Source organism: Filicampus tigris, chromosome 12 (genome assembly GCF_054856515.1).
Source record: "Filicampus tigris isolate MCC_2025a chromosome 12, RoL_Ftig_1.0, whole genome shotgun sequence".
Classification (NCBI taxonomy): Eukaryota; Metazoa; Chordata; class Actinopteri; order Syngnathiformes; family Syngnathidae; genus Filicampus; species Filicampus tigris.
This window is the reverse complement of record NC_141228.1, coordinates 12,294,317-12,318,642: the sequence shown is the minus strand read 5'-3', so window position 1 is coordinate 12,318,642 and position 24,326 is coordinate 12,294,317. Positions and strand designations below refer to the sequence as shown.

Here is a 24,326-nt window from a genome sequence, read left to right as displayed (position 1 = left end):
AAGGATGACTTTTTTTTTTTTGAACATGTATGTACTTGTTCCTCTTCCTTATTTTACTTTCCCTCCTCACCTCAATATTTTCTGTACTTGTTAACCAGCTTCCCCCATGCCACAGATGAGACATTATTAGCCAAATTCAAGCAGCAGCATCAGGGAAATAAATACTTTTTGTCCACACAAGTCATGGAGCCTGCTTTCGTCATTCAGCACTTTGCTGGAAAAGTCAAATATCAAATCAAGGTAAGGATCAGCAAGTAGGCCATAACAATTACTCACCACCTCGTGATGAATTTGCTGCTATTTTGTTTTTAATCTTTGTCCTCCGCAGGATTTCCGTGAGAAAAACACAGATCACATGCGTCCGGACATTGTGGCGTTATTGCGGAGCAGCGACCGAGCGTACGTGCGACAGCTCATCGGCATGGACCCCGTGGCCATGTTTCGATGGGGCATCTTACGCGCCACCATCCGAGGCATGGCTGCCTTCAATGAGGCCGGTCGCTCATGGGCCGCCAAGACTGCAGGTACACCAACAGTGTTACTATCAGATAGTTTGCCATGTCTTTTGTAGACCTTTGAACAGCTTGTACCCAAAGCTGTAGAGTTCTGCAGTTTCTCTGCTCTGCAATAAGCCTTTCAGGTCAGCACATGAAGAGAATATTAAGGCCAAAAACGTGAGACCTTAGCAAATTTCTGACATTTTTCTCAGAACGCTCAATCCTCTGCACTATTCTTGTGCACCCGTTTGTTGGCCCACTGACGTACAAACCTTGTAAACTGGATTAACAAGATTAAATTTAGTTTAGAAGAAGCAAAAACTGCTGCAGTCACATGGCTCTTGTCCACCTATATACAGTGTGTGTGTGTATATATATATATATATATATATATAATTTTTTTTTTTTTTTTTTTTTTTTTTTTAACATATTTGTGTTTTTGTTTGTGTCTTGTAGGTGTTGTACGTCCAGCCTCTAGAACTCCTTTGGGAGAGATTCAGCGGGCCAATGCTCCAATAGAGCGAATGTACAAGTAAGGACGGATGTACAGTATTTGAATTCCAAATTGAATTTGATCATATCACCTTTTAGTTGTGGTTGAACTGGTTTTCTAGCAGTCCAACCTTTCTCCTATGGGGGACAGCCAAGTAACTGCGTATGTGGCGTCAGGATGTTGGTGCATTTTCCCCTCACCTTTTGCTTTTTTTCCCCTCCCACCTTCAGAGTTAAATGTATGCCTGAACATACAACAAAATTCAGCCGTCATGAAATTGTTGTCTCTGTTTGATGCTATGTTGCCTTCTGATTTGCTCTCTGGTATGGGAAGAGCCGAAGTGGGACAATTTCACAAACCCGCACTCTCCTTTCCCGCTTGACACCTTTCGGTGACCACGGTGTGTGTGGCTCTCTCCCTTCCGCAGAAGAGCATCTATGCTCGATTTCTACTTTGATCACTCAGAGGAGCGCCCTCTAGAGGCCTTTGAAGACATCTTTGCTAGCTATGAGAATAAAAAGTAAGTGAAGGAAGACTGGACAGGAGAAGTGGTTGAATGTGTCATGCCAGGCAGGCAGACAGGCAGGAAGGAAAAAAAAAAACCATGCTTCTTTTTGGCAAGGGTAGACTGGTTTGCTTCCCTCTTTGAATTTGCATCCATCTGAAAAGCCCAAAAATCTAATAAAATGCATTACAAGCGATAATGAAGGAATGACAAGCAGGTAATAGTTGATTATGGTTCCTTTTCTGTGAAGTTACTGTACAAGAAAGTGCTCCTCTCTTACCTCATTGTTATCCTCATTATTTTGGTTGAGCTGCGCCCATACTTGTTATTATTGCAGTAAAGCACATAAAGGTGCACAACTAAAGTTACATGCACCAACTGTGGAGCGCTGAAAGAGGGTATTCTCACACATACGAATTCCCTGTTGAAATAAGAACGGAACGGTGAGCTTTCTGAGAATGGAGCACACCGCCATAGAGTATTTTAAGACAGTATCCTCGGAGCTTTAACCCTTAATCGCTGGCATTCAGATCTTCACAGTTCACTGTTACTGTTGATTGATTAAATCAATCAGTCCCGTTCAAATCTGCTTTTGCAATATAGAGGAGATTGGGTTCACTGTTCAGTGAGATTATTGTTGCCCGTTCCTTTCCTGCCTGTCTCCTGCTTTCATGATCACGCATGGTAAGTATAGCAAAGTATTGCATGAACCAGCTCTACGATAAGTCTCAGTATCAATTAACCTCACTGAGCCCAATAATGTGGATTGAATCAACACAAATAACTTGCAGTCCCTCCAGCATGGAACCAGTTAGGCAGCCATATGCATGTTCACTACCACATTTGCAGCAACATGGATGTGAAGAATACCCCACCAAGCTCCATTCCCTCTTTGTCCCATGTGTGTGTGTGCGTGTGCGTTTGTGTTCCTTCTCTAAAGGGGATATGGCATCATGGTTGGGTGGTTCAGCTCTGTGCTCTCCTTGTAAATAAACATGGACAGTAGGAGTATGCATACTGTGAGAGTTATTCTTCACGGATGAGCAGAGTTTAAATGCTTCTCGCTGTCAGACCCCCCCAACTATCCTGCCTTTTGTGTTCCCATCATGGGTAACTGTTGGTGTGTCCAAACTGGTTTGTTTGTTTTTTTACACACACTTTGGTTGTCATCCATTTTTCTTTCTTTTTTTTTTTTTTTTTTACCGCACTTTCCCGTTTTCCCCGTCCACACTGTGTATCTTTGTGTGTGTCGTGTGATCAGAGACATGCATGCGCAGATCATCAGCTCCATTAAGAACTTGCAGCTGGATGGTGAGGACCCTCGCAAGCTGCTGCAGTCCTGGGGTCGTCTCCGCTTCCCTCGACATGTCCTCCAGTGAGTCTGCAGACAGACTGGGTGGTGTCGGAGCTCGCCAAAATCTGTGCAGTCAGCTCAGGAAAATAGACGTAGATGTCGTGTGACAGAACCTAATAAAACATTAGAAAAAATAACAAGCTTTCCTTTTCATCAGATAGTGTTTTTTCTAGAGCTTGATTCCTTGAAGGCTGCAGCTGAAATGCCTTGAGACTGTCATAAACGGCATGAATAATCAAAAGGCATGTGAGGAGCAGTGACCCTCCAGCATGTCATGTCAGTTCGAGAAACGTGACACTGAATGTGAATACGTTGTGCATATGCCGCGCTGGTAGCAAGTGAGCATGCCTGTCTGTGTATGGCAAGGGCCCCGTGGGTAAATTTTACATCCCATCTCTTGCTGTAAACTAACTACGTCCTCTTCCTTGCCATCATTCTTACACACTCATCCATTCCAGCCGAGCTGTCATTAATCCTGTCAGATGCAAACCTGCATTTCATCACTGACTTGAGGGCGCATGAAGAAGTCTGTATTAACCTGACTTCACCGACAGTCACTCCACCGCCACATCCTTTGATGTTGTCCCTACACTCAACCTTTATCTTGTGTCTCCCTTTTCCACAGGAAAAACAAGGGAACTAAACAGAAACAGATCATCCCCAAGGTATCAAAAAATGATTTGTCTCTTAGCTTTGTTTGTACCTTGGCTCACTTGTGCATTTTCTATCCAATCACTGTTTTTTGAGAAAATGTTTTCTCTCACTGCGCAGAACCTCTTGGATTCTAGGTCCCTGAAGTTCATTGTAAGCCTAACCCTACACGACCGCACCACCAAGTCGCTTCTACATTTGCACAAAAAGAAGAAACCCCCCAGCATCAGTGCCCAGTTCCAGGTAACATTGTCCTTATTTGTATACACACTATATATATAAATACAATCAAATCTAAGGCGACCAGATGCGCTGTGGATATTTTTTCCCAATTTTTCATCTCAATTGAAATTTTTCATTTTTTAAAACAATTTTTCAATAGACATCTCTGACCAAACTCTTGGAAACTCTGAACAGAGCAGAGCCTTTCTTCATCCGCTGTATCCGCTCCAATGCTGAGAAGGTAAGAGAAATTTAAAGTGATTTCTATTATGTCTGAGTCTAAAGGGAAAAAAATCTTGAGTTCACGTTCAAGTATTACTTGCTTTGAATGAAGAGGAAATCTTCACATTTCTCAATCAATTGCACTGACACAGCCTTCACATCCTTAAGATTTATTATACTTTCCTTGTTCTGCTTGTGTATGAGCAGAAGGAAATGTATCTAGATGAGGCCTTGGTCCTCCAGCAGCTTCGTTACACCGGAATGCTGGAAACCGTTCGAATCAGGAGGTCTGGCTACGGGGCTAAATACACATTCCAGGTACTGTGGCGTTTACTTTTGTCGGATGTGTCTTGAGAATGATGTTTGTATAATAGTACCTTCATAATTCTGTTTGCCTTTTAGCTCTAATTTGACGAGATGTTATGTTCTTGTCTGCAGGAATTCTTAGAGCAGTTCAGAGTTTTGCTGCCAAAGGACTCCACTGCTTGTAAGGAAGACATTTCTGCTTTGCTAGACAAAAAGATGGGCTTGGATCCCACCACATACCAGATAGGCAAAACAAAGGTAAGCACTCAAGTGTTGAGTTCATGTTTGAATAATTATACTAGCATGCAAAACATGTTTTTTTGCTATCCGTTCAGGTGTTTTTGAAAGAACTGGAGCGGCAACAGCTGCAGGACACGCTGCACAAGGATGTGATGCGCAAGATCATCTTCTTGCAGCGCTGGTTCAGACCTTGCCTGCAGAGGAAGCAGTTTCTGGACATGAGGCAGTCAGCTATCGTGATCCAGGTAAACTCAAATGACACATTCACCGGTAGTCTGTTTGCCTATTTGTATTCCTATTTTTCAAATTATATTGTAATCCTCCATTTTTTCCAAGGTTATTATAGTTAATGAAAACAAAAATTGAAAAATATTTTTTTGTTTGATTACGAAATAAAATAAAAGCCAGTGCTTTTAATAAATGAAAAGTAACAGGAATTACCGTTCACGTTTAGAAAATTAAATTTAATAGTAGCGAAAATGTCCTTCCTTTTCGTCTGTCAATTTCATACATAAGCTTTTGGGGTTTATATTTAATGTATGCACATAGTCATTTGGGAATTGTAGTTTACTTAATTGCATTATACTTATTGTGACCCCTATTTTTTTTTTTTTTACCTCCGTACATATATTTAAAAACAAATACTAACTAATAAAAATGAAACACAAACAAAGCATTTTCGGAAAAAAAAATGCTTTAAGAGCTAATTAAAACCAACTGAATTGACTTATACTCCAGTGCGATTTATATATGTTTTTTTTCTTCTGTATTATGCATTTTATGGCTTGTGCGACTTGTACTCTGGAGCGACGTATTGTCCGGAAAATATGGTAACTATAATGACAAATCCCAAACTATCATAATCCTGATTTGTTCTTCCTGCTAGCGTTCATGGCGCAGGTACTGCAAAGAGGAACAAAGGCGGCGGGCTGCCAGTCTAATCCAGGCTGTCTGGAGAGGACACCGACAAAGATCAGCATATCAACGGCAAAGACAAGGCGCCACCAAGATACAAGCCCTTGTCAGAGGGCACTCGGCTCGAAGGAGGTAACGGGGATGCTCATTGGCACATTCAGGGTCGCTGTGGTGACACTCAAGTGGGGGCGGCACCGACTTAACACTGGAAGCTTTTTTTCTTTTATATAAAATATGGAAACCTAGAATGGTTGCTGGAGAGATGCTAGCTCACTTCCTAAGCATTGGTTAGGTGCCTCTATGCAAAGCAGCAGAGCCCCATATACGACAGCTGTGCAGACTATTCAGATGATACGCCTTAGATATGATATGGAGACATACTCTACACTACTACATTTTCTCTCACAGTCTAATATAACTGAGGCATGACAGAAAATGGAATCATTTATTAGAACTTAATTCTTCCAGATGCCACTCCATGCGCGAGGATCAACGCAGAAAGGAGGAAGAAACGAAGAAGGCAGAAGAGGAAAGGAGGCGCCGGGAGGAAGAGGAGGAAAGGAGGCGACAGGAAGAAGAGGAAATGAGGTTAAGAATGGAGGCGGAGGAGGAAAAAAGAAAAGCTCAAGAGGAGGAAACAAAGAGAAGAGAAGAGCAGGAGGCATCCAGGAAAGCGCTGGAAGCCAAGGCTGCATTGGAGGCGGAGGAGGTGAAACAAATAGAGCAGGGAGGGAAGAAACCAGCGAAGGAGCCGCAAACAAGAGAGGATCCAGATATTGAACTGGTCGCAGAGGAGAAGCTGTATGACAGCCTGCCGGATGAGGAGAGAGGAGAGGATGATGAGGAGGTTGCATCAAGCTCCCACACAGAGGAGGAGCAGGGTAAGGATGAAGATGAGGAGGAGGAGGAAGATGATGAATGGCTACCCCAAGCACAAAAAAGAGATAGTGAACACCTACCTCTCAGGTCTGGTTTGGAAAGCAACGGTACTTTGGCTGAGGCTGGTCCTCAGTTAGATGAAAAGGAGGAGGATACACATAGTTTGTCGTCTATTGCGGGCTCTTCCAAGGTTCCTGCACCCACTTCTTCTAGTTCGGAACAGACTTCCAGCACTACCTCTACTACTTCCCATTCTGAACATAGACTAGTCCGTCGCGTAGCCAAGACCCAGGTATCTAAAAGTCAGGAGAAGAGAGAGCAGAGGAGACGGAGGGGGTTGGAGCACAACCAGAGAGAGACTTTACGAGCTGCCTCAACCTCCACCTCCACCTCATCCTTGGCGTCCAGTGCGGAACAAACATCCCCTCCAAAGAGCAAAACGCCCGATGCGTCAAAGCAAAGAGAACGCGCTGACAGCAAGGAGCTTGATCAGTATACGTTTGTGGCCTGGAAGATGAAGGAAGAAAAAGGAGGGAAGAAGGAAGCCAAAATTTCTTCGCAATCCGGTGCTGTTCGTCCAACCACGTTATCGCTGCATCCTGCTGAATCCATGCATGAGAAATCCATGACGGATGGTGGAGCTTTGAGCCTGCAGCGCAGCCACGGATCAATCAAAGAGAAGTCGGAAAAGAGGAGCGACGGAGAACACTCTCCTCTACCTCACAACAGAGAGGAGAGAAGGTCCAAGCAGCCGCTGTACGTTTCTTGCTATGGCTATATCCTCATGTTTAGTGCCTCATTACGTTGCAACATGTTCTACAGAAAATGGATGCATTCAGACTTTATTTTTTTATTTTCAGAAGTCAAACAGCCTCCTCTTCAACTGACAGTTTGTCTCCATGTTCTGAGGGCGCGGGTGCTCTTTTAACTAGAGAGGTATCTTAAAATACTTTTAGCAATTGTACCATAAAAATCACAAGTATCATCCTCTCTCTAGCCTGACTTATGTTCTAAATTAAATCCATCGTTTGTACTATTCCGCAGATGATTTTGTCTCCAGAGAGCTTGAAAGGAAGTTCCACCAGGAGGAGAAACCAGGACGACCCAACCCTCTCCACCCCATCCACGCCAGACAGGTAACTGCTTATCGACAAGTGGTGGTGTGAAGGATGTCTCTTAATTGTTGCACATCTGCTTGAGACAGATGTGTCTGCATATGTGATGGAAATCCATGATAAACACACAAACACATTGCACTGACAAATACATCTTCTCCAAATGGCTTATAGCTAATACGAGAATGCCTGTCGGCAGTGTGATTGGAGGGGCTTGCTTTGTCTTTCACGTGTGCTGTTGCTGTGATGACAGAGCTGGAAAAGCATTTGGTTCCTTACGACCCAGTAATAGCTCAGTCAGTGTTTATCGATTTTTTTTCTTTTTTTTTTTTTTAAATGGGTTTGTTCTTTGATGACATACTGGTAGAAAATCACAGATAACAATTCGGAAAACATTGTCGATTACGCAATAACGGACCCCTTAACAAAAATTTTTAAAAAGAATCTGATGTCACTCCTTTAGGCCGGGTGGTTTCTTCAGCAAGATCTTGAAAAAGCGACCACACAAGGAGCCTCACACTCCCGACAATGGAGAGTTGACACTTGCACAGCTTCTCAACGATAAGCCAACAGGAGGGGAAGGTAAATAATGTGCAAGACTTCGTATTTTTCATCCTATTTGTCCTCAAGTCTTTTTTTTAATTCGATGGATGGTGATGAGAGACTTTACCAGGCTGTTTACTTTAAACGTGGCAAACGAAGATGACTGATAGATTTGTGCACGTACTTCCTGCTAGTTAAATACCTCACAGTGCCGGGCTCAATTTCATAACGTCATGCAGAACATTTTTCCCTAAAACCGTTTGACAAATTGTACAAACACTTCAGAGTCTTTAACTAATTCCGCTGTGTTTTGAGTCTTCTCTCTGCTGGACTGCTGCCATTCGCATCAGTCACACTCCACGAAGTGAGAAAGAAAACACAGATGTATTGTCATTCTTATTCATGGGGTCTTAACTAATCTTCCTGCTTGCTTTCTGAGAAAACATTGACCATTTTAGCAACGGGCCTTGTGAAAACACATTAGGTTTCCTCCAAGATTTTTGAGTCCAGTTTGAGCCTGAGAATTTAGAAGAAATCTTTTCATCACACAATTGATTGCTTTTTGTAATGACAAATAGGAAAACATTCTTTCCATCATTTAGCCCCAGCATCTGGATACCCACTGAGACATTTATCCCAGTTCCAAGGAGAGCGTGCCAATAAAAGTTTGGGCCGTAACCCCACCATAAAGATTAGCCGTGCCACGCGTGTCTCGGAGCAGTGGAACGCCTCACTCGATCGGGAGATCACCAATGCCAATGAGCTGCGGCACCTTGATGAGTTTCTGGGAAACCAGGTACATAAGAATAAAACGGGTTGCCAATATTAATATTAGTCATTATTGTTACTAATATTTCAACTAAAAAAAACATGTTCTGTTTTGTTTGTGCCACCTCTAGGTCAATGATTTCCGTTCCAGGGGGAAATCGCTGTCAGCCACAGAGGCCATCTTTGTAACAGCCACCATGCAGTTCAGAGAGACTATTAAAGCCATGTATTCTCTCCCAGTAAGTCTTTATCACATATGACGCATTAGTTTTTCCTCGCCACCTTTTGTGTTCCTCAATGGCTCTCCTGTTCATTTCAACTAGAAACCAACAATCGGCTACAAAGGTCTGATGACAGGCTACCAAAACAAAGTCATCCACCTTGCCGGTGACAAGCAAAAAGGAGAAGTCCAGCTTGTGGTCAACCTGTTTCAGTCGGTGCTGGATGGCTTCATTAGAGGGGAGATGAAGAAAGAGGAAGCCGAGCCTGCCAAGGTGATAAAACGCAAACCTGCTCTCACTCTTATCGTGTTACTGACTTAATGGTTTCATACATGAAGAATAACAGACACGTGCTACTGCACTGTGATTGTATTTCAGCCTGCTAAAGCTCGGAAGAAGCGGCGTAAGAAAGATAAAAGTGTAAGTATACAAAGGTGAAATTGTGCATCAGTCCGTTATAAGACATCATTTATAATAGTTTACATCTGCCTTGTCAGATGGAGAGCCCCTTGGATCACGTGTTCGTCAACTATCAGGTCAACATCATGCAGTCATGTGACCAGTGCACTTCTTACATCTGGGGGATGGAGAAGGCCTACATGTGTAGCTGTGAGTTTTACTTTACATTTAATTGTAGTAAATATTGCAGGGTAACAAAAACAAAATGAATGTATGAATTTTGACCATCCTCCATTGCAGATTGTAAGATGGTGTGCCACAAAAAGTGCCTGTGTAAAATAGTCACAGACTGCTCCACTTTCTGTGCCAAAAAGGTATGTTTTAAAGCTCCTATTAGAGATGCGCTTCTGATACGGAGCGTGGGGGGGAAGTGAAGCCGTTTGACCGAATGTCGGGTTGAATCCAACAGAGTGACGAGGAGTCTGGTGGTCAGCACTTCGGTGTGCGCGTGGGTCACCTGGTGAGTGAGAAGAACCCAGTTCCCATGGTCCTGGAGATGATGCTGGAGCACGTGGAGATGCACGGCCTCTATACGGAGGGCATCTACCGCAAGTCTGGCTCAGCTAACCGCATAAAAGAGCTACACCAACGACTGGAGACCGGTAAAGTGTACTCCTCAACTTTCACTGTGTGGAACTGTGGCTCTTTTTTGTCAAGTCACTTTTGACTTTAAATGCAAATGCGCTGTAAGAAAAGATAAGTTCACCTTTAATCGTAGACGACGGGGACATTTGCGCACATTGCTATCAATACATTGAGTCACCCCGTTGTATTTTGTTGTTGTTGTTCAGACCCCCACCTCGTGTGCCTCGAAGACTACCCCATCCACACAGTTACAGGCCTGGTGAAGCAGTGGCTGAGGGAGCTGCCAGACCCACTGATGACCTTCACACATTATAACGAGTTCCTGCATGCAGTAGGTGAGAAGGATCTGTTATGGGAATCTCTTGTGACCAGGGCGCGGCATTTCTATCATATTTACTTGAGCGCAAACCTTTTCCTACCATTTCAGTTTTCTGATGGCCACAATAAATGTTAGGGGTGTAACGCTACACGTGACAATTTCGCCCACAGTCTGTCATTTAAATCACCTCACACAAAAAGCTGAAATGTTATTCTTTTGACGTGTTTTTTACAAACTAGTGTTTTATTGGCTTATTTTTATTCAGAGCTGCCAGATAAGCAGGAGCAGCTCTATGCCATCTACAAAGTGCTGGAGGAACTTCCAACGGCAAACTTCAACACACTGGAGAGGCTTGTCTTCCACCTCGTCAGGTGCAAATCTACTTCTATTTTCATCATTTGTTTGAAAATGATATTTTCGGGGGAATCTGTACATGGATATTTTTCTACTTGTCCTCGCAGGGTGTGTAAAGAGGAGGCTCACAACCGCATGTCTCCTAACTCCTTGGCCATTGTCTTCGCACCGTGCATCCTGCGCTGCCCAGATGGCGCTGACCCACTTCTTAGCATGAAAGACGTTGCCAAGACCACCACGTAAGACCGCGATACAAGGAGCCCTTGTGTATTGCGGTGAATATGTTAGAGACCCACCTGCTATAGGTGAAAGTTAGAGACAATATAAATAAACATATTTCAATGGAGTTTGACCTCTCCGACGTGCTTTAAAAACACGTTTCAATTTTCTAAAGCACAATTTTTAATTAACTCTTTATTGCCTCTTGGCACTTATCACAAGAAACGGTAGACTATGGTCAAGCAACACTTTGAAGAAACGAAAAGATCACTTTCACAGTTTTCCAAATGAAAGGCAAAGCATGCTTCAAGCTGTTTGTCACTTCCAGTTGAAACGTATTGAAAAACTGACATAACATGAAAAACATCACCTGCAAATAATTAAACATGTATAATTTTGTTCACAAATGTCGACAACAAAAGACCACTAGCGTAATCCTGAAAAAATCAGGATGGGCCTGAATATTTCTCATTGAGCAATATTCTCAATGATTCTGAATAATATGAAGTTCAGATTTTCCTTAGACAACCACAATTATACCATTCTTAATATGCAATAAAATAAAATAAAAACACACAAGGAAACACAAATTCAAAAATAATTTAACCTCCTAAGGCTTAGTGGCCACATACATGGACAGCACTTTCTAGCTCCTGTGTCCACAATATATATATTGTATATATAGTATATATTTCATGAATCTCACTGGGCGGGCAGTGTGTCAATCTGGATGGGCCTGTGCACACCCAGGTCCACCCATGGCTCCGCCCCTGACGTGCACAATCCTCTCTTTCTCGAAGGTGTGTGGAGATGCTGATCAGTGAGCAGATCAGACGCTACAATGAAAAGATGGAGGAGATCGAGCAGCTGGAGTATGCAGAGGCTCTGGCTGTCAACCAGCTCAAACTCAAGAGACAGAACACGGTGAGGGAATTAGACTTCATCTCATCGTCACTTGCGTTTCTTTTATTCAGTGTGTTCTGAAAACAACTCCCCGGACTAGTCACCCTAACCTGTATGATTTACTCTCAAAGAACACCAGATGCTGCTGTTCAAGGGTGTATGCTTAATAAAGGTCCATGTCCCCTGTCTCTCCTTAGCACGTCTGGCATTTACCTCTCAGGTTCTCAGCTCCTTACAAAGGAGTGGTGGTATGTATCATCCATTTGTCGTGGTCAAGTAGATCTAGCAGACGTAGCCTTGTAGTACACTACTTTGTTTGCCATGCTAAAGGAGCTGGCCTGTGCACGGCATGATAGATGTGGGTGATCTAAAACCCTCTTTTTCTTAGTTTGGTTTTCGCCTCACCCCACCCCATAATCCCCCACCCCCCGCCTCCTCCATACTAACTGGTTGTAGTTTGCATGTTCGGCTGGTAGTTGGTTGTGATAAGGTGCCGTTGCTATTCTATGAGAAAAACATGCTAGTAGATTGGTGTTCTTCCTCATTAAAGGTACATGACAATAGTGTGCCTTACAGAAATTGATCGCCATCATGCATGCTATTGTACTCCTCAATGCTCTGGAAGTTGTATTCAGTGGTTGACTGCATATTGTACGTCACCCGTCATATAGTCCTCACCTCATTCTCCTTCTTTATGGTGAATGCGTTCAGGCTATTTCGGTTGGTTGTAAGTTATTATTTTTCACAGATCTGTGGGACTGATGTGGCGACGCATGAATCTATCAAGCAACCTGCTTGTTTCTTTACTAACACGTCTTCATCTGTTTCAGATCTGGGTCACAGTCCCATGTCATTGACTTTATGCATGTTGATGTTTATTTAAACACCCCCCAAAAAATACAGTGCAACCTCTAATTTTGAAAAGTTTCCCGGCTTGTGTTAAATAAACACATAATTAAAGGTCAGGTAGGAAGACGGATCAGGCTAGTTTTCCATTTTTTTTCAGTTTACAAATATTTAAAAAATGGTAGATGGCTGTTCCCGTTGAGAAAGCAACACTGCCTCCTAGCGGACGAAGGAGGGATTGTCAGTTCATTGTCAGTTTTCTGTAGTATTATATATTTCTTGAATAAAATGTTCAACTTGTAATTTTACTATTTGTTTTTTATCTACAAAAATGAATTTACCAATATGTTTAATAAGATAAATTCAAATACAATTTAAAAATACATATTTACTGACCAATTTTAGGGAATGAAGCAGCTACATCAATAGGACTCTTGATAATGTAAATGCTCGTTGGGCCAGATAACACTTTGCAGGCCATACTTTGCCCACGACTGCTTTTGATGCTTAGTGAGCTGAAGTTTGAATTTAGAGGTTCCGCTGTAGTTAATAGACATGTGACCAATGATAGAGTGATTGGGTTATAATCATGCAGTGTTGCTTTGACAGGTGCATGAAAAGGTCTGTTCAGACCTCAAAGCTGTCCCTGAGAACGAGCCTCTGGACTCTGACTCGGAGGCTGAGAAGAACTTGGTGGAACGTATCAAGTCCATCAAACAGGAGAAGTAAGCATGCTTGCTTAAGTCTTATCAGTGTCCAGTTTGAGCCTGAGAATCGTTTGACCACCTGCATTATGACCCTCAAAGTTTCATTGTTCTGCTACAGTTACATGATGACTGAGTGATTCTGATGAGAACAACAGAGGCTCCTCATTGTGATATTGGCCCACCACTCTTTTATAGTCTTAGTGGGTCTCTGGATTCTCTAACATGTGAATTCTTCTCCAGAGAGGATCTGGCCTGCCGGTTACCAGAGATGGAGCAGCCTGGTTCAGACCAGGAGAACTTGGACTCCGAAGCCTCGCTGAGCTCTGAAAGCCTCTTGGACGAGCAGCAGCGTTCTTCCACCCACTACTTAGAGCCCAATGGTCAGTTTTTTGTCAGTGTCTAGTTTGTCTGTCCTGTCATCTCTCTCTCTCTCTCTCTTTCTCTCTCTCTCTCTCTCTCGCCTGTGGGTTTCTGACCAGACCTCGGGGCCGCTGGGGTGGGCCCTTCCTGTCTTTTGTGGTGCAGGTCTGGACCAGTGATGGTGATGGGAGCGGTGCCGTCTGCTCTATAGCAATGCAGGTTGGACAACCAGCAGTTGTTCGTGTGTTTGCATGTATGGCACAGAAGCATGCGCAAACATTTTCCTTCGGAAAATGGTGGGATATGCTGGAGAAATCTGTTCTCTGTGGAACCATATCGGACGTTATGAATGTAACTACGGTTCTATGAATCCTGAATGACCACCAGGGCGTTCTCTCACACCAATCCCCGTGTTACTGCGAGATGGTTCTGTAGGGAACTAACCTCTGGTGTCACTTGGTTCACAAGTGACTATTCTGGTATGCATACTCAGACTGTGCATGTGCAAAGGGGATATTCAGTGCTTCCAGCATCGCCTCTGGTGGTCAGTAGGGGTAAACTGGAACTAATATTTTTCAACTTAAGTCTTCCTGTTGTCTCTGTAGCTCCTCCCCCCCTAAGATGAAGAAAGTGTTGTGTACTGTGGCAGTGCCAAATTAGATGTGATTAAGTTCAAATTATTCTTTGTTGTTGGTAAGGACCATAGTGGGAGAGAAAACGTTACAATGGTACAAAAAAGCAGTTGTAATGATACAAGAGAACTGTTGCAATAAAAACAAAAAAAAATCATGAATAAAATATGTATTTCGACGATAGTTAGGTAAAAAGAATTCTAAATTGTCGCAGGCATGAATGGCATATTTCTCAGGTAATAGTAAATATTTGCTAAAGGGGGGAGTTTGCATTTTTAAAACCGCCAGAAACATTTGAATGTATCCTCACTTCACTAATTAGTCTACCTGTAAATGCATGGCAAAATGATTGACACCTCATTGGTCACGCCTTTTTGCCTCTGATTGGTTATTCTTTCTCGGGTGTGGTGGAGGAATGTTTTTTTCCTTTCAAATAATTTTACTAATACTATACTACTCTGTTAACTTTTTTTTATACTGCAACCCACACTCCCGGTGAAAGCACTTAAAATGACTACTTAATTCCAGTAATATTACATGTTTCCTCTTGAATAAGTATAACCTCGTTCCTGTTCGTCCTCTATGACTTTTATCGTGCTCTATGATTATTTTTGTCATAATGTTTTTCTTTTCCGTGTAGGCATAGTACTACTTTGCCTACATCACTTGCTCCATCATTTTGTGTAAATGATTGTATGTTACTAGTATTATTAGTGTGTCGTATTTTTATTGTTGCTCAAATTGAGCATCAGTCTTTCATCATCTTCAAATGAGTTATTACATTTATAGGCGCTGCCATAGTTTTCTCAGAGTGTGGGACATAATTATAAATTTAAAAAAATTTAATAACATCAATGCAAAAGTTACATAAGGAATTTTGCCTATTGGGTTGATAGTTTTTTTCCCCACTTAATTACTTATGTGTCCAAACCCTAATCCAAACATGGGTCAAAATGGTACCGTATCTCTTTCTTTAAGGGACAAGCAAGGCAAAAAAATGATTCGCAATAATATGTTCTATGTGCCCTCCGCTTATCTAAACACCGTATTCTGATTAATATTGCGTTGAGGGAATAAGAACTCAATAGATGAATCCACCTGTTTTCATCCAGCTCTACTGCCCGCTGCTTTCGACAGAAATTGATGTCAAAATGTCCTCGCACTCGTATTGCGAACATCACGGCTCACATGTTTTCTGGGTGTGGTCATGTGACATTTGCAATGTGGGCACTATGTACATTTCTGTCGACAGCAAAGAATGTTAAAATGTCAAAATAGCTGCAGAAAACAGTGGATTAATCTGCTTAATCCTACTCCAATAGTATGGGCACATAATATAATATATTTAATACTATTAAATATTATTGCAAAGATGTATTTTTGGAGATCCCCTTTTAGATGCATGTTCAGTATTGTATGTATTTTTGTTCATCTTTGTAAAGAAGACTGAATTTGTTTTACTTGAATCACATCTAATTTTGCTGGCTATGGGCCAAAACCATTTGGTAAATTTCACATTTTTTCACAAATTTATACTATTGATCAATCTCTATTTGGCTCTGCTATTTTTGCAAATCATTGACAAATTTAAAGTGCTGAAATTGTCCTGCTTTCTTCAATGATGCATTGTTATTGGCTCAACAAACATACCATTTTTTTTGGGGGGGGGGGGGGGGGTTATTGGAAAGTGTTGGTTCTGGAGATGCGAGGAATCCACCCACCGCCAGGGATTGATAATGTTGGGGTACCTAATGAAGCGTCTGATGAATTTTGTCCAATAACCCCTTTGCATGTAAAAATGTTCCTTACTGAGCCTCCCACATACAGAATGTTGCATGAACCATGATTGCATGATCCTCTCTCCCTGCACCTTCCTCGTCATCATCTTCTCTTGTTTGTATTAAGGAACTTCATAGAAACCTTTTTTATGCTCCGCCTTTCCTCTCTTCCAGTAGGAATTGGCCCTCAGCAGAGGAGGTACAGGCCAGTGCTCCCAACCAAGCCAACCCAACTGGCGCAGAGACAGTCACTCCCTGGTGGACGTGTGTGTCTGCGAGAAATCACCCCTTCTGGCTCTTCCTCCTCTCTGTCCAGCTGCTCCTCTTCACTGTCCGAACGCTCCAACGCCTCCTGCAGGCGCCAGCTGCAACGCCGCAACCCAGTCATCCCGGACACGGTTAAACTGCCTCCGGGTGTCCTCGCCCAGCCCGCAAGCTCGGGTCCCAGACGGGCTTCCTGCCCGCATGGAAAGCATCCTTTGCAGTACTTGGTGAGGAGAAGGGAACAACCAGGCCGGCGTAAAGACAGCACCCAGTCCCTCTACATCGACAGGCCCGAGTGTGACCTGTTGACCCATTTCTCCTCCTGCCCGCCTTCCGCTTCCTCCTCGTCCATCTCCATGGATGCACAGTGTCCTCCACAGCAGCTCAATGAGACGCCAGCCTCGGAGGAGCATAGACACTCTTCTGACCCAGACATACTTTACATGGACAACGATGTCTGACTTGGAAGGAGAACTTCATTTGGGAGTTACACCTTTTAAAATCTGTGGAGACTAATTGACAGTAAATATAACTGGACATGTTACCATGCACCTTTTTGTAACATTTTTTTCAATATTGTACTTATAGTTTGGTCAGGACAGAGGTTGCGTAGCTTCCCGAATGGTGGACCAGCAAATGTCTTTCACACACCCCCAACACCGACCATCATTTGTGCTAATTTAAGCTTCCAGTTGCACTTTGTCATTTCTTAGTTCTCTGAATGAAAGAGTGAAGCCAACATGCTCACTGAAATATACTAGATTGTGCCTTGATGATAGAAAACTTTGTTTTTTTAGTGACTTATTAATGCAGGGTTGGGGAACCCATGTACCACAAGAGTATTTGAGTGTATTCAATTCTAAAAACATAATGAAAAGCCACAAAACATTTAACCAACCAATACTCATAATACTTAACTTTTTGCCATCCTTGCAGCATATTTCTTTCTTAAAAAGTCGGCATGGCCCACAGAAGAATAGAATTTTTTCAGGCCCCAACAGGAGTCACTGATGACGTAACAGTTTGTGCAGTCAGACGTTGCTTGTGAATGGAATCGTCATTAGCCCTGTGGTCGGCTGGCTGCCTGTCCTAATTTTTGCCGGAAGTCAGTTGAGATGGGCTCCAGGTCCCCGTAAACCTCAAAAAGATAAGCGAAAATGGATGGATGGCCCCGAAAGGGAAAACGGGTCCCCACCTGTGTTAGATTCTCACCTTTTTTTTTTTCTTTTTTTTTTTTTTTTTAGGGGGGCAGTCTCGCTCCTCTTCATTTGTACGAAACCTGGAATTGTGTTCATGTTGTGACCGATTGTATAGGTGTATTGTTACATCGTCTACTCGACCTGCTGGACAACAAACATCAGATAGGAAGTCGTTGCCTCACGTAGCAACAGAGACGCGAGCAGCACACGCCACTTTTTCCTTTAAAAAAAGAAAAAGAAAAAACACAAACCACGCCAAGAGGAAAGAACTACGCCATGATATGATGTCTTTGATCTCACTTTTCTATGATGAACGTTGCTTCACTTCAGAATGAGAAATGTTCTGCCGCAGTGGTTGGACAACTTTGTTTTAATACTAATGTTCCTTTCTGACTGCTGTTGAATGATGTTAGCGTTGAACTTGACCGAGAAGTGTCGTGTTAACAGAGTGTGGTTGGGACTGAATGGCATCAAGTGTAATGGCTATTAGTATTAACATGACAATACAGAACATGATGCTCGTAACATCTGCCACTGCTGCTGTGTGTTTTGATTGGGTCAGTCATCATTGCATTTTATACAACACACAACCTGATCATGTTTAGGTGGCGAGCCTGTCGCAAGCCAACCAGATCAACAATGACAGCATATTTCGAAATTTACCATCCACTTTCACTTTTAATGGAGGTAAGTAGATGCAGTGAAATCCCCAGTGTGCTCGGAAATGCTGGTTGACTTTTTTTTTTGTATCTGCAAAGTATTTTTCCCCCATATGAAATTGTGCAATATGAAGGTAGAATCTGTTACGAGCCCAGATTTGTTTCATAAGGCATTTAAAGAAAAAGTCATCAAAAATTCTTTACACTGTTTTATGCACCGCCACCAGTCTTCTGATTCATTTTGTATTTGTGGAATATGACTTGGTCGGCAAAACCCACCCGTTTTTTATCTCAGGGGGCAGCCATGTTGCCGTTTGCTGTTGACTGAAATTGACGTCACAGTTGTTCAGCTAACGACCAATCACAGCGCACCTGTTATGAATTTGGTCATTTGACGTCTGCAAGCTGAGCAATCAGAATGCCGTGTTTCGACTAGTGTGGCCTGCGTCGAACATATTGTCAAGAAAATGTTTGCGTTGACGCCCGCTTTAATATTTAAAAAATCTTAACAAAATGAATAAATAAATAGAGCTAGTCACCCTTTGAAGACATCTACACCAAATTAGTTTCAGTGTCTGAGTGTTAAATTTGAATAAACACGATGTGATCGTTAATTCGTTTCAAGGTTTCACAAACGTTTAGTAAAAAAAAAAAAAAAAAAGATCCGCCGCTTTTCTCTGACGTCATTTCTGTGCGACGCCCGGTCGTCTTCTATCATGGCTACTAGGTTAGAAATCAACTTTGTCCGGTTATTGTCTCGCTGTGAGTCAATAGCGTCGGAAAAACGGGGCGAGGCTGAATGGAGGCTGGAGAAGGTAAACTAAGGGGTGAAGATAAAAAATAATTTGTGGTTTGCTTTATGCTGTAGTTTGCAAAATTTAGCATGACTGTTGTTAGCCTCTCGGCATTTAGCGTCTTGGTTAGCCACGTCGTCACTGAAACCACTGCCATTGGATTTGAGCAACCTTTCACCTTTTATTATATTAATGCATCACTTAGAATTCTTTATAACAAGTATTTATTCCACATGGCATGTACATAAATTCAATATTTGTGTCACCTTGTTTCTGATGTCATTCTTGTACATCGCCTTGCTGGATCTCTAGAGACCGTTAGATGCGATAAATTGTTAAATTGGCTGCGTCATTTCAAACTATAAAAGTCTGGTAATTGCTGTTCGTTTGCTGTTCTCAGTATGTTGGTGCCTTGGAGGAGATGTTGGTGGCTCTGAGGAAAAGCATAAGGTGACACCATCCCACTGCGCTCAGTTTTAGACAACACAAATCAAGTTAATTCCCACATTTACACGCGCATTTTTTTCCTCAAATGTTTTCAGTATCTGACTTTTACATAAAATGCGAAGAACGTGCATTTTTACATGCAGGCAGATCTCTCCGACGCCCTTGGATCTACTTTCTTCTTTGTCATTAATTCATACATCTTCCAGGGTTGTTTTTTTATTCATGTTCATTCATTCATTCATTATCCATACCGCTTATCCTCACAAGGGTCGCGGGCGTGCTGGAGCCTATCCCAGCTGTCTTTGGGCAGTAGGCGGGGGACACTCTGAATTGGTTGCCAGCCAATCGCAGGGCACACACAGACAAACATCCGCACTCACAATCACACCTAGGGGCAATTTAGACAGTCCAATCAACTTACCATGCATGTTTTTGGAATGTGGGAGGAAACCGGAGTACCCGGAGGAAACCCACGCAGGCACGGGGAGAACATGCAAACTCCACACAGGGAGGCCGGAGCCGGGATCGAACCCACGACCTCTGAACTGTGAGGCGGACGTGCTAACCAGTCGACCACCGTGCCGCCCTTTTTATTCATGTATTTAAATAATATCAATATAATGATAAATTAATTAAATATATTAATGCTAACACGCTTACAGCTACAGGTGCATTTCAGTGAATTCGAATGTTGAAGTAAAGTTCACTTCAGTTTGCTTCTAAAAAGTGGCTCATGCAGAGACATAAACACGTCGGAAATACTTTTCAGTAGACCAATTCCTATTTTCTATATAAAAAATGTCATTGTTCAATATTATTCCTGCAAATGTTGAACTGTGTGCGTGTGTTGTTGTGTTTTTAAGATATGGTCATAAATACAAAGTAAAATCCTGAAATGTATATGGGTGTGGTAGAAAGGAGAATTCACGACCTATCAACTGATTGGAATAGGATGAAAACAACCTTTTTTTTTTTTTTTTTTTAAACTTTTAATTTTCACAGGTAAAGTGGTAATCGTGAGGTTCAGAGACATCACCAAATAGAACAGCAATAGTTAAGGTTTATAAAACACAATGTTTTGTGTTCGTGTGATGGCATGAAAAAGACAGGAGGCAGAAAACCGCTGCTTGAGACTTATAGCCATATACAAAGTTGTCAAGTTCGGAGACCTTTTATTGAAATGTGAAAAATGAAGATAATTGAGATTGACAATTTACATGCACTCTCTTTTTTTCTTAATGGATTGCGCAGGTTTCAGATCAGGACTCATTATCAACAGATACTGTACTCAAGTGACCCGAATTCGGGTGACAAACAAGATGTTATCGGGGCATCCCTTGTTTTTAATTAAGTTATTTTCATCACTATTGTTACTCAGCAAACCCACACCAGAAGTGCTGACAGAATACACAAGAAAGGTGGATTTTCTGAAAGGCCTTCTAGAAGCAGAGAAGCTGGTCAGTGACACTGTTCCACCAATTTATCACCCTTTCACCCCTCAAAATGGCTGTCTGCTGTTTGTGTATTAAAAATTATTATTGGAAATTCATGACTTTTCTGTTCTCCTTCATAGTCGTCACCAACGGAAAAGGCTCTTGCCAATCAATTCCTCGCTCCTGGCCGAACACCCACAACTGCCAACGAGAGGATGGCCGCCACAAAAACTGTTCACATGCAGACCAAGGCTCGATGTACGGGGGAAATGAGAGATGAGCTACTTGGCACGGTAAGGTCTGTGATGTGAATGACTTCGCAAAAATATATATATATATGGCTACACTCACCGCACACAACAACACGCAACAAGGGGTGTGCATGGATTAGCCTGCAATGGAACTAATTCTCTGGTATACAATTTTTGTCAGACAGCAACTATTGCTTTTAGTACAGCAGGGTTGGGAGAAATAAGTGTTAACCTCACAACCCTGTCTTGGTACAATTACAGCAGGCTTAAAATTATTTTTACAGGTATTATCCTGTGTCTATTATCCCAAGACCAAAGGCAGAAATTGCCTTTGTCACCCCCGTTCAGTGTGAGTGTCATTTATTGAGAACAGCTTTATACCTCAAAAAAAAAAAAAAGAAAGAAATGTTCCTGCCTTTTACAGACTGTGTAAAATGGGGTATTTTATTCATTTATAGTTTTGTAGGGTTGATTTTTATTGTCTTTTTGTCCACTATTTTGTTTTTTTAATTAAAATTCTATTCCAATGGAGAACTTTTTTTTTTTTTACTATGAAGCACAGATTCCTGTGAAATGAACCGATACCATGTAGCGAGCATTACATACTGCATCGTGTACATTCACATGATTAGTTTGATCCAAATTACAAGTACAACAACAGTAATAAACCTGCTGCAAAGTTAAATTGCGGCCATTTTATTTAGGTCTCTTTGTGTGTAAATGCAATGCAATGTTCCATTATGTATTTGCAGTAAGAATAATCATCTCTAGCATGTCTACTATTATGACATTTTTTCTCATTTCAGGGCTTTTCAAGCAAAGGTAAGCCTTGCTTTCAGTTGAAATGCAGTGTCACTTCTATAATGATTTCTATGTCAACTGAAAGACTTTACATATTATTTAGATTACATTATCTCCCCCTCTTGTTTCCACAGAAACAGATTTGCGAAACAGAAGGTAAAGTATTTCATTCGGCTTCTATAGATTTTAGATGAGCCCCCTTGGAATACAAGGTGAAACCAAATGTTTGGTTGCCTCAGAGGTGTGCCTCTGGATGAGCGCCAGTCAGCCGCAGAGCTGGACGCCATCTTGCAGCACCAGCACAACCTGCAGGAGAAGATCGCGGAGGACATGCTCAACCTGGCCAGGAACTTGAAAAACAACACACTGGCCGCACAGAGCATCATCAAACAGGACAATCAGGTACACGTGCACAGTCGTCCAGAGGCTCAATTAAGTCAATATCTGCTTCTGCCGCTAGGGAGCAGTATAAAACAAGTATCCAATTTCTTACATTAAGAACAACAATCTGAAATCTTTGTAATCTAAAACTGGGGTTGTCATGGGTCAAGTCCCCATCACAGAGGAGAAATCTTTCCAAGGACACCCTCAGAAGAAAGTTTTGTTTTGTTTTTTAGGAACAAGGTTCGTAATTTCTCTGAGGTAAAGTTGTACCTGTAAAGTGCTCCTCAGAAGAAAGTTTTGTTTTGTTTTTTAGGAACAAGGTTCGTAATTTCTCTGAGGTAAAGTTGTACCTGTAAAGTGCTCTTGAAGTAATATTTTCAGGTGCTAAAGACATATTTTAACGGGAATATAAAAGATGAAAATTTATAATATACTTTTATTCTGGAAAAGGCACCTTTATTGTAGGGAAAATGGAAAAAAATAATTTTCTTAAAGAATTTGTCCCTAAGCCCTGAGCAGTTGTGATGTCATTTTCAGTCGACAAAAGTGACATAATGGTCGCCCCCTGAGATGGCTAAAATGAGGTGGATTTTGCTGCTTAACTCATATTCCATAAACGTAATATTAATCAGAATGCCGCGTTTCAAATAGTGGGCCTGCTGGAAACATTCTTAAAAAAAAAAAAGTGTTCAGGTTGATTTCCCCTTTTAATGTATTTTCAAGTTCACCTCTAAAAATAATAGGTTCATTTTGAAAATTCACCCAAAAGCCAAATATCCCAAACTCTTTTTGAGTGGTGTAATCATTGCCATTAATTTTAGCATGATATGATACAGAGTGTTTTCCTCCTCCCACTCCACCTCGCAGACTTTGGGCCAGTCGATGCACCAAGCCGACCTCAACTTTGAGAAGCTGAAGACCGAGTCGGAGCGTCTGGAGCAGCATGCCAAGAAGTCGGTCAACTGGCTGCTTTGGCTCATGCTCATCCTGGTCTCCTTCACCTTTATTAGCATGATCCTCTTCATCAGACTCTTCCCCAGGCTCAGATGATGATGATGATGATGATGATGTGCCCTCCCCCCAGAGACTTCAAAGTTCTCCGCCGATCTGTATGTGTGATGCAATGGAATGTCACCTCAGGTCAAAGGATCCCTTTAAGTGGACTGCTGGTCTCACTTTATGTTGTTGTTGTTCTAAACCAGTCATGGATAGACACATAGTGCTACAAACCCGCCTCTCGCCCAAGTCAGCTTATGTAGGCTCCAGCCCACCTGCAACACTAATGAAGATAAGCGAAGTAGAAAATGGATGGATGGTCAGTTTAACACAGTACGAACAAGTGAGAAGAAGACATAAGCACTCAACATTGCAGGAGGGTAGGATGATTTTGTGTATTATCCAGGCAAGCTGTACAGATTTTGGGTAACTAAGCTGTTGCAGTCTATTTGCATCAGGGCTAAGTCAGGCATCGAGTCACCAGTTCCAGCAGATGGAGCAGTGATGAAGGAAAATCTTTTCCCCTGCTGGTCATCATTTTCCATCAAGCAATTAAGATTGACTTGGGCACACTGTATATACATATACTGTGGATGTAAAATGTCTACACCCCCTTGTTCAAGGTTTTGTGATTAAAAACAAAAAATGAGACCAAGATAAATTTCAAAAATGTGAACACCCTTAATGTGACTAAATTTACAACTCAATTGAAAAAAATTACAATCTCAAAAATAACTGAGAACTGGGGATATGGCCATCTTTTGAATGAATCAGTCATATTCAAACTCGGGTCAGCACACACACCTGACGCCATTTCGAGTGAAAGTTGAGTCGGACGGACGTTTCAAATTAGAGGCGGACTGGCCTATAGACGGGAACTATTTTTTTTTCACACCGGGTAAAAAGGCGAATGACGGACGACAGAAGTGTACTCACGCTGCAGATGGATGACGAATAACTGACGCTCAATTTTCAGGAAAAAAACCCCAGCTCTGCAGGTAACAA

At 42.1% G+C, this 24,326-nt stretch overlaps 2 protein-coding genes across 10 annotated transcripts in view; both read left to right on the top strand.

Moving 5' to 3' along the window:
* myo9bl (myosin IXb-like) overlaps positions 1–18,081 on the top strand; it is a 52,148-nt gene extending 34,067 nt beyond the window's left edge. Inside the window, exons 14-45 of one of the 9 annotated variants that reach the window (XR_015088928.1) lie at positions 99–240; positions 329–524; positions 954–1,029; positions 1,418–1,510; positions 2,757–2,870; positions 3,475–3,514; positions 3,621–3,743; positions 3,883–3,963; positions 4,152–4,262; positions 4,383–4,508; positions 4,586–4,735; positions 5,377–5,537; positions 5,874–7,040; positions 7,145–7,220; positions 7,329–7,420; positions 7,863–7,981; positions 8,545–8,738; positions 8,842–8,949; positions 9,034–9,204; positions 9,310–9,351; positions 9,429–9,540; positions 9,631–9,704; positions 9,800–9,992; positions 10,182–10,310; positions 10,560–10,665; positions 10,756–10,887; positions 11,668–11,791; positions 11,968–12,018; positions 13,226–13,341; positions 13,564–13,703; positions 13,849–13,979; positions 16,268–16,410. Coding sequence is in view for 8 of the 9 variants with exons in the window: in XM_086046859.1 (XP_085902985.1) it covers positions 99–240; positions 329–524; positions 954–1,029; positions 1,418–1,510; positions 2,757–2,870; positions 3,475–3,514; positions 3,621–3,743; positions 3,883–3,963; positions 4,152–4,262; positions 4,383–4,508; positions 4,586–4,735; positions 5,377–5,537; positions 5,874–7,040; positions 7,145–7,220; positions 7,329–7,420; positions 7,863–7,981; positions 8,545–8,738; positions 8,842–8,949; positions 9,034–9,204; positions 9,310–9,351; positions 9,429–9,540; positions 9,631–9,704; positions 9,800–9,992; positions 10,182–10,310; positions 10,560–10,665; positions 10,756–10,887; positions 11,668–11,791; positions 11,968–12,018; positions 13,226–13,341; positions 13,564–13,703; positions 16,268–16,818 (5,110 nt within the window). In the remaining variant the exon portion in view is untranslated. Of the gene's footprint in view, positions 1–98; positions 241–328; positions 525–953; positions 1,030–1,417; positions 1,511–2,756; positions 2,871–3,474; positions 3,515–3,620; positions 3,744–3,882; positions 3,964–4,151; positions 4,263–4,382; positions 4,509–4,585; positions 4,736–5,376; positions 5,538–5,873; positions 7,041–7,144; positions 7,221–7,328; positions 7,421–7,862; positions 7,982–8,544; positions 8,739–8,841; positions 8,950–9,033; positions 9,205–9,309; positions 9,352–9,428; positions 9,541–9,630; positions 9,705–9,799; positions 9,993–10,181; positions 10,311–10,559; positions 10,666–10,755; positions 10,888–11,667; positions 11,792–11,967; positions 12,019–13,225; positions 13,342–13,563; positions 13,704–13,848; positions 13,980–16,267 lie in introns of all 9 variants that reach the window. The other 8 variants (XM_086046866.1, XM_086046867.1, XM_086046860.1 and 5 more) reach the window with 8 other exon arrangements.
* Positions 18,082–18,886: 805 nt separating this feature from the next.
* use1 (unconventional SNARE in the ER 1 homolog (S. cerevisiae)) lies at positions 18,887–23,972 on the top strand. The gene is made up of 8 exons (XM_086048397.1): positions 18,887–19,030; positions 19,410–19,459; positions 20,835–20,913; positions 21,030–21,182; positions 21,947–21,962; positions 22,076–22,097; positions 22,181–22,343; positions 23,193–23,972. Exons 1-8 carry the CDS (start codon positions 18,932–18,934, stop codon positions 23,373–23,375), a joined length of 765 nt encoding a protein of 254 aa, XP_085904523.1. The 5' UTR covers positions 18,887–18,931; the 3' UTR covers positions 23,376–23,972.
* The last annotated feature ends 354 nt before the right edge of the window (positions 23,973–24,326 follow it).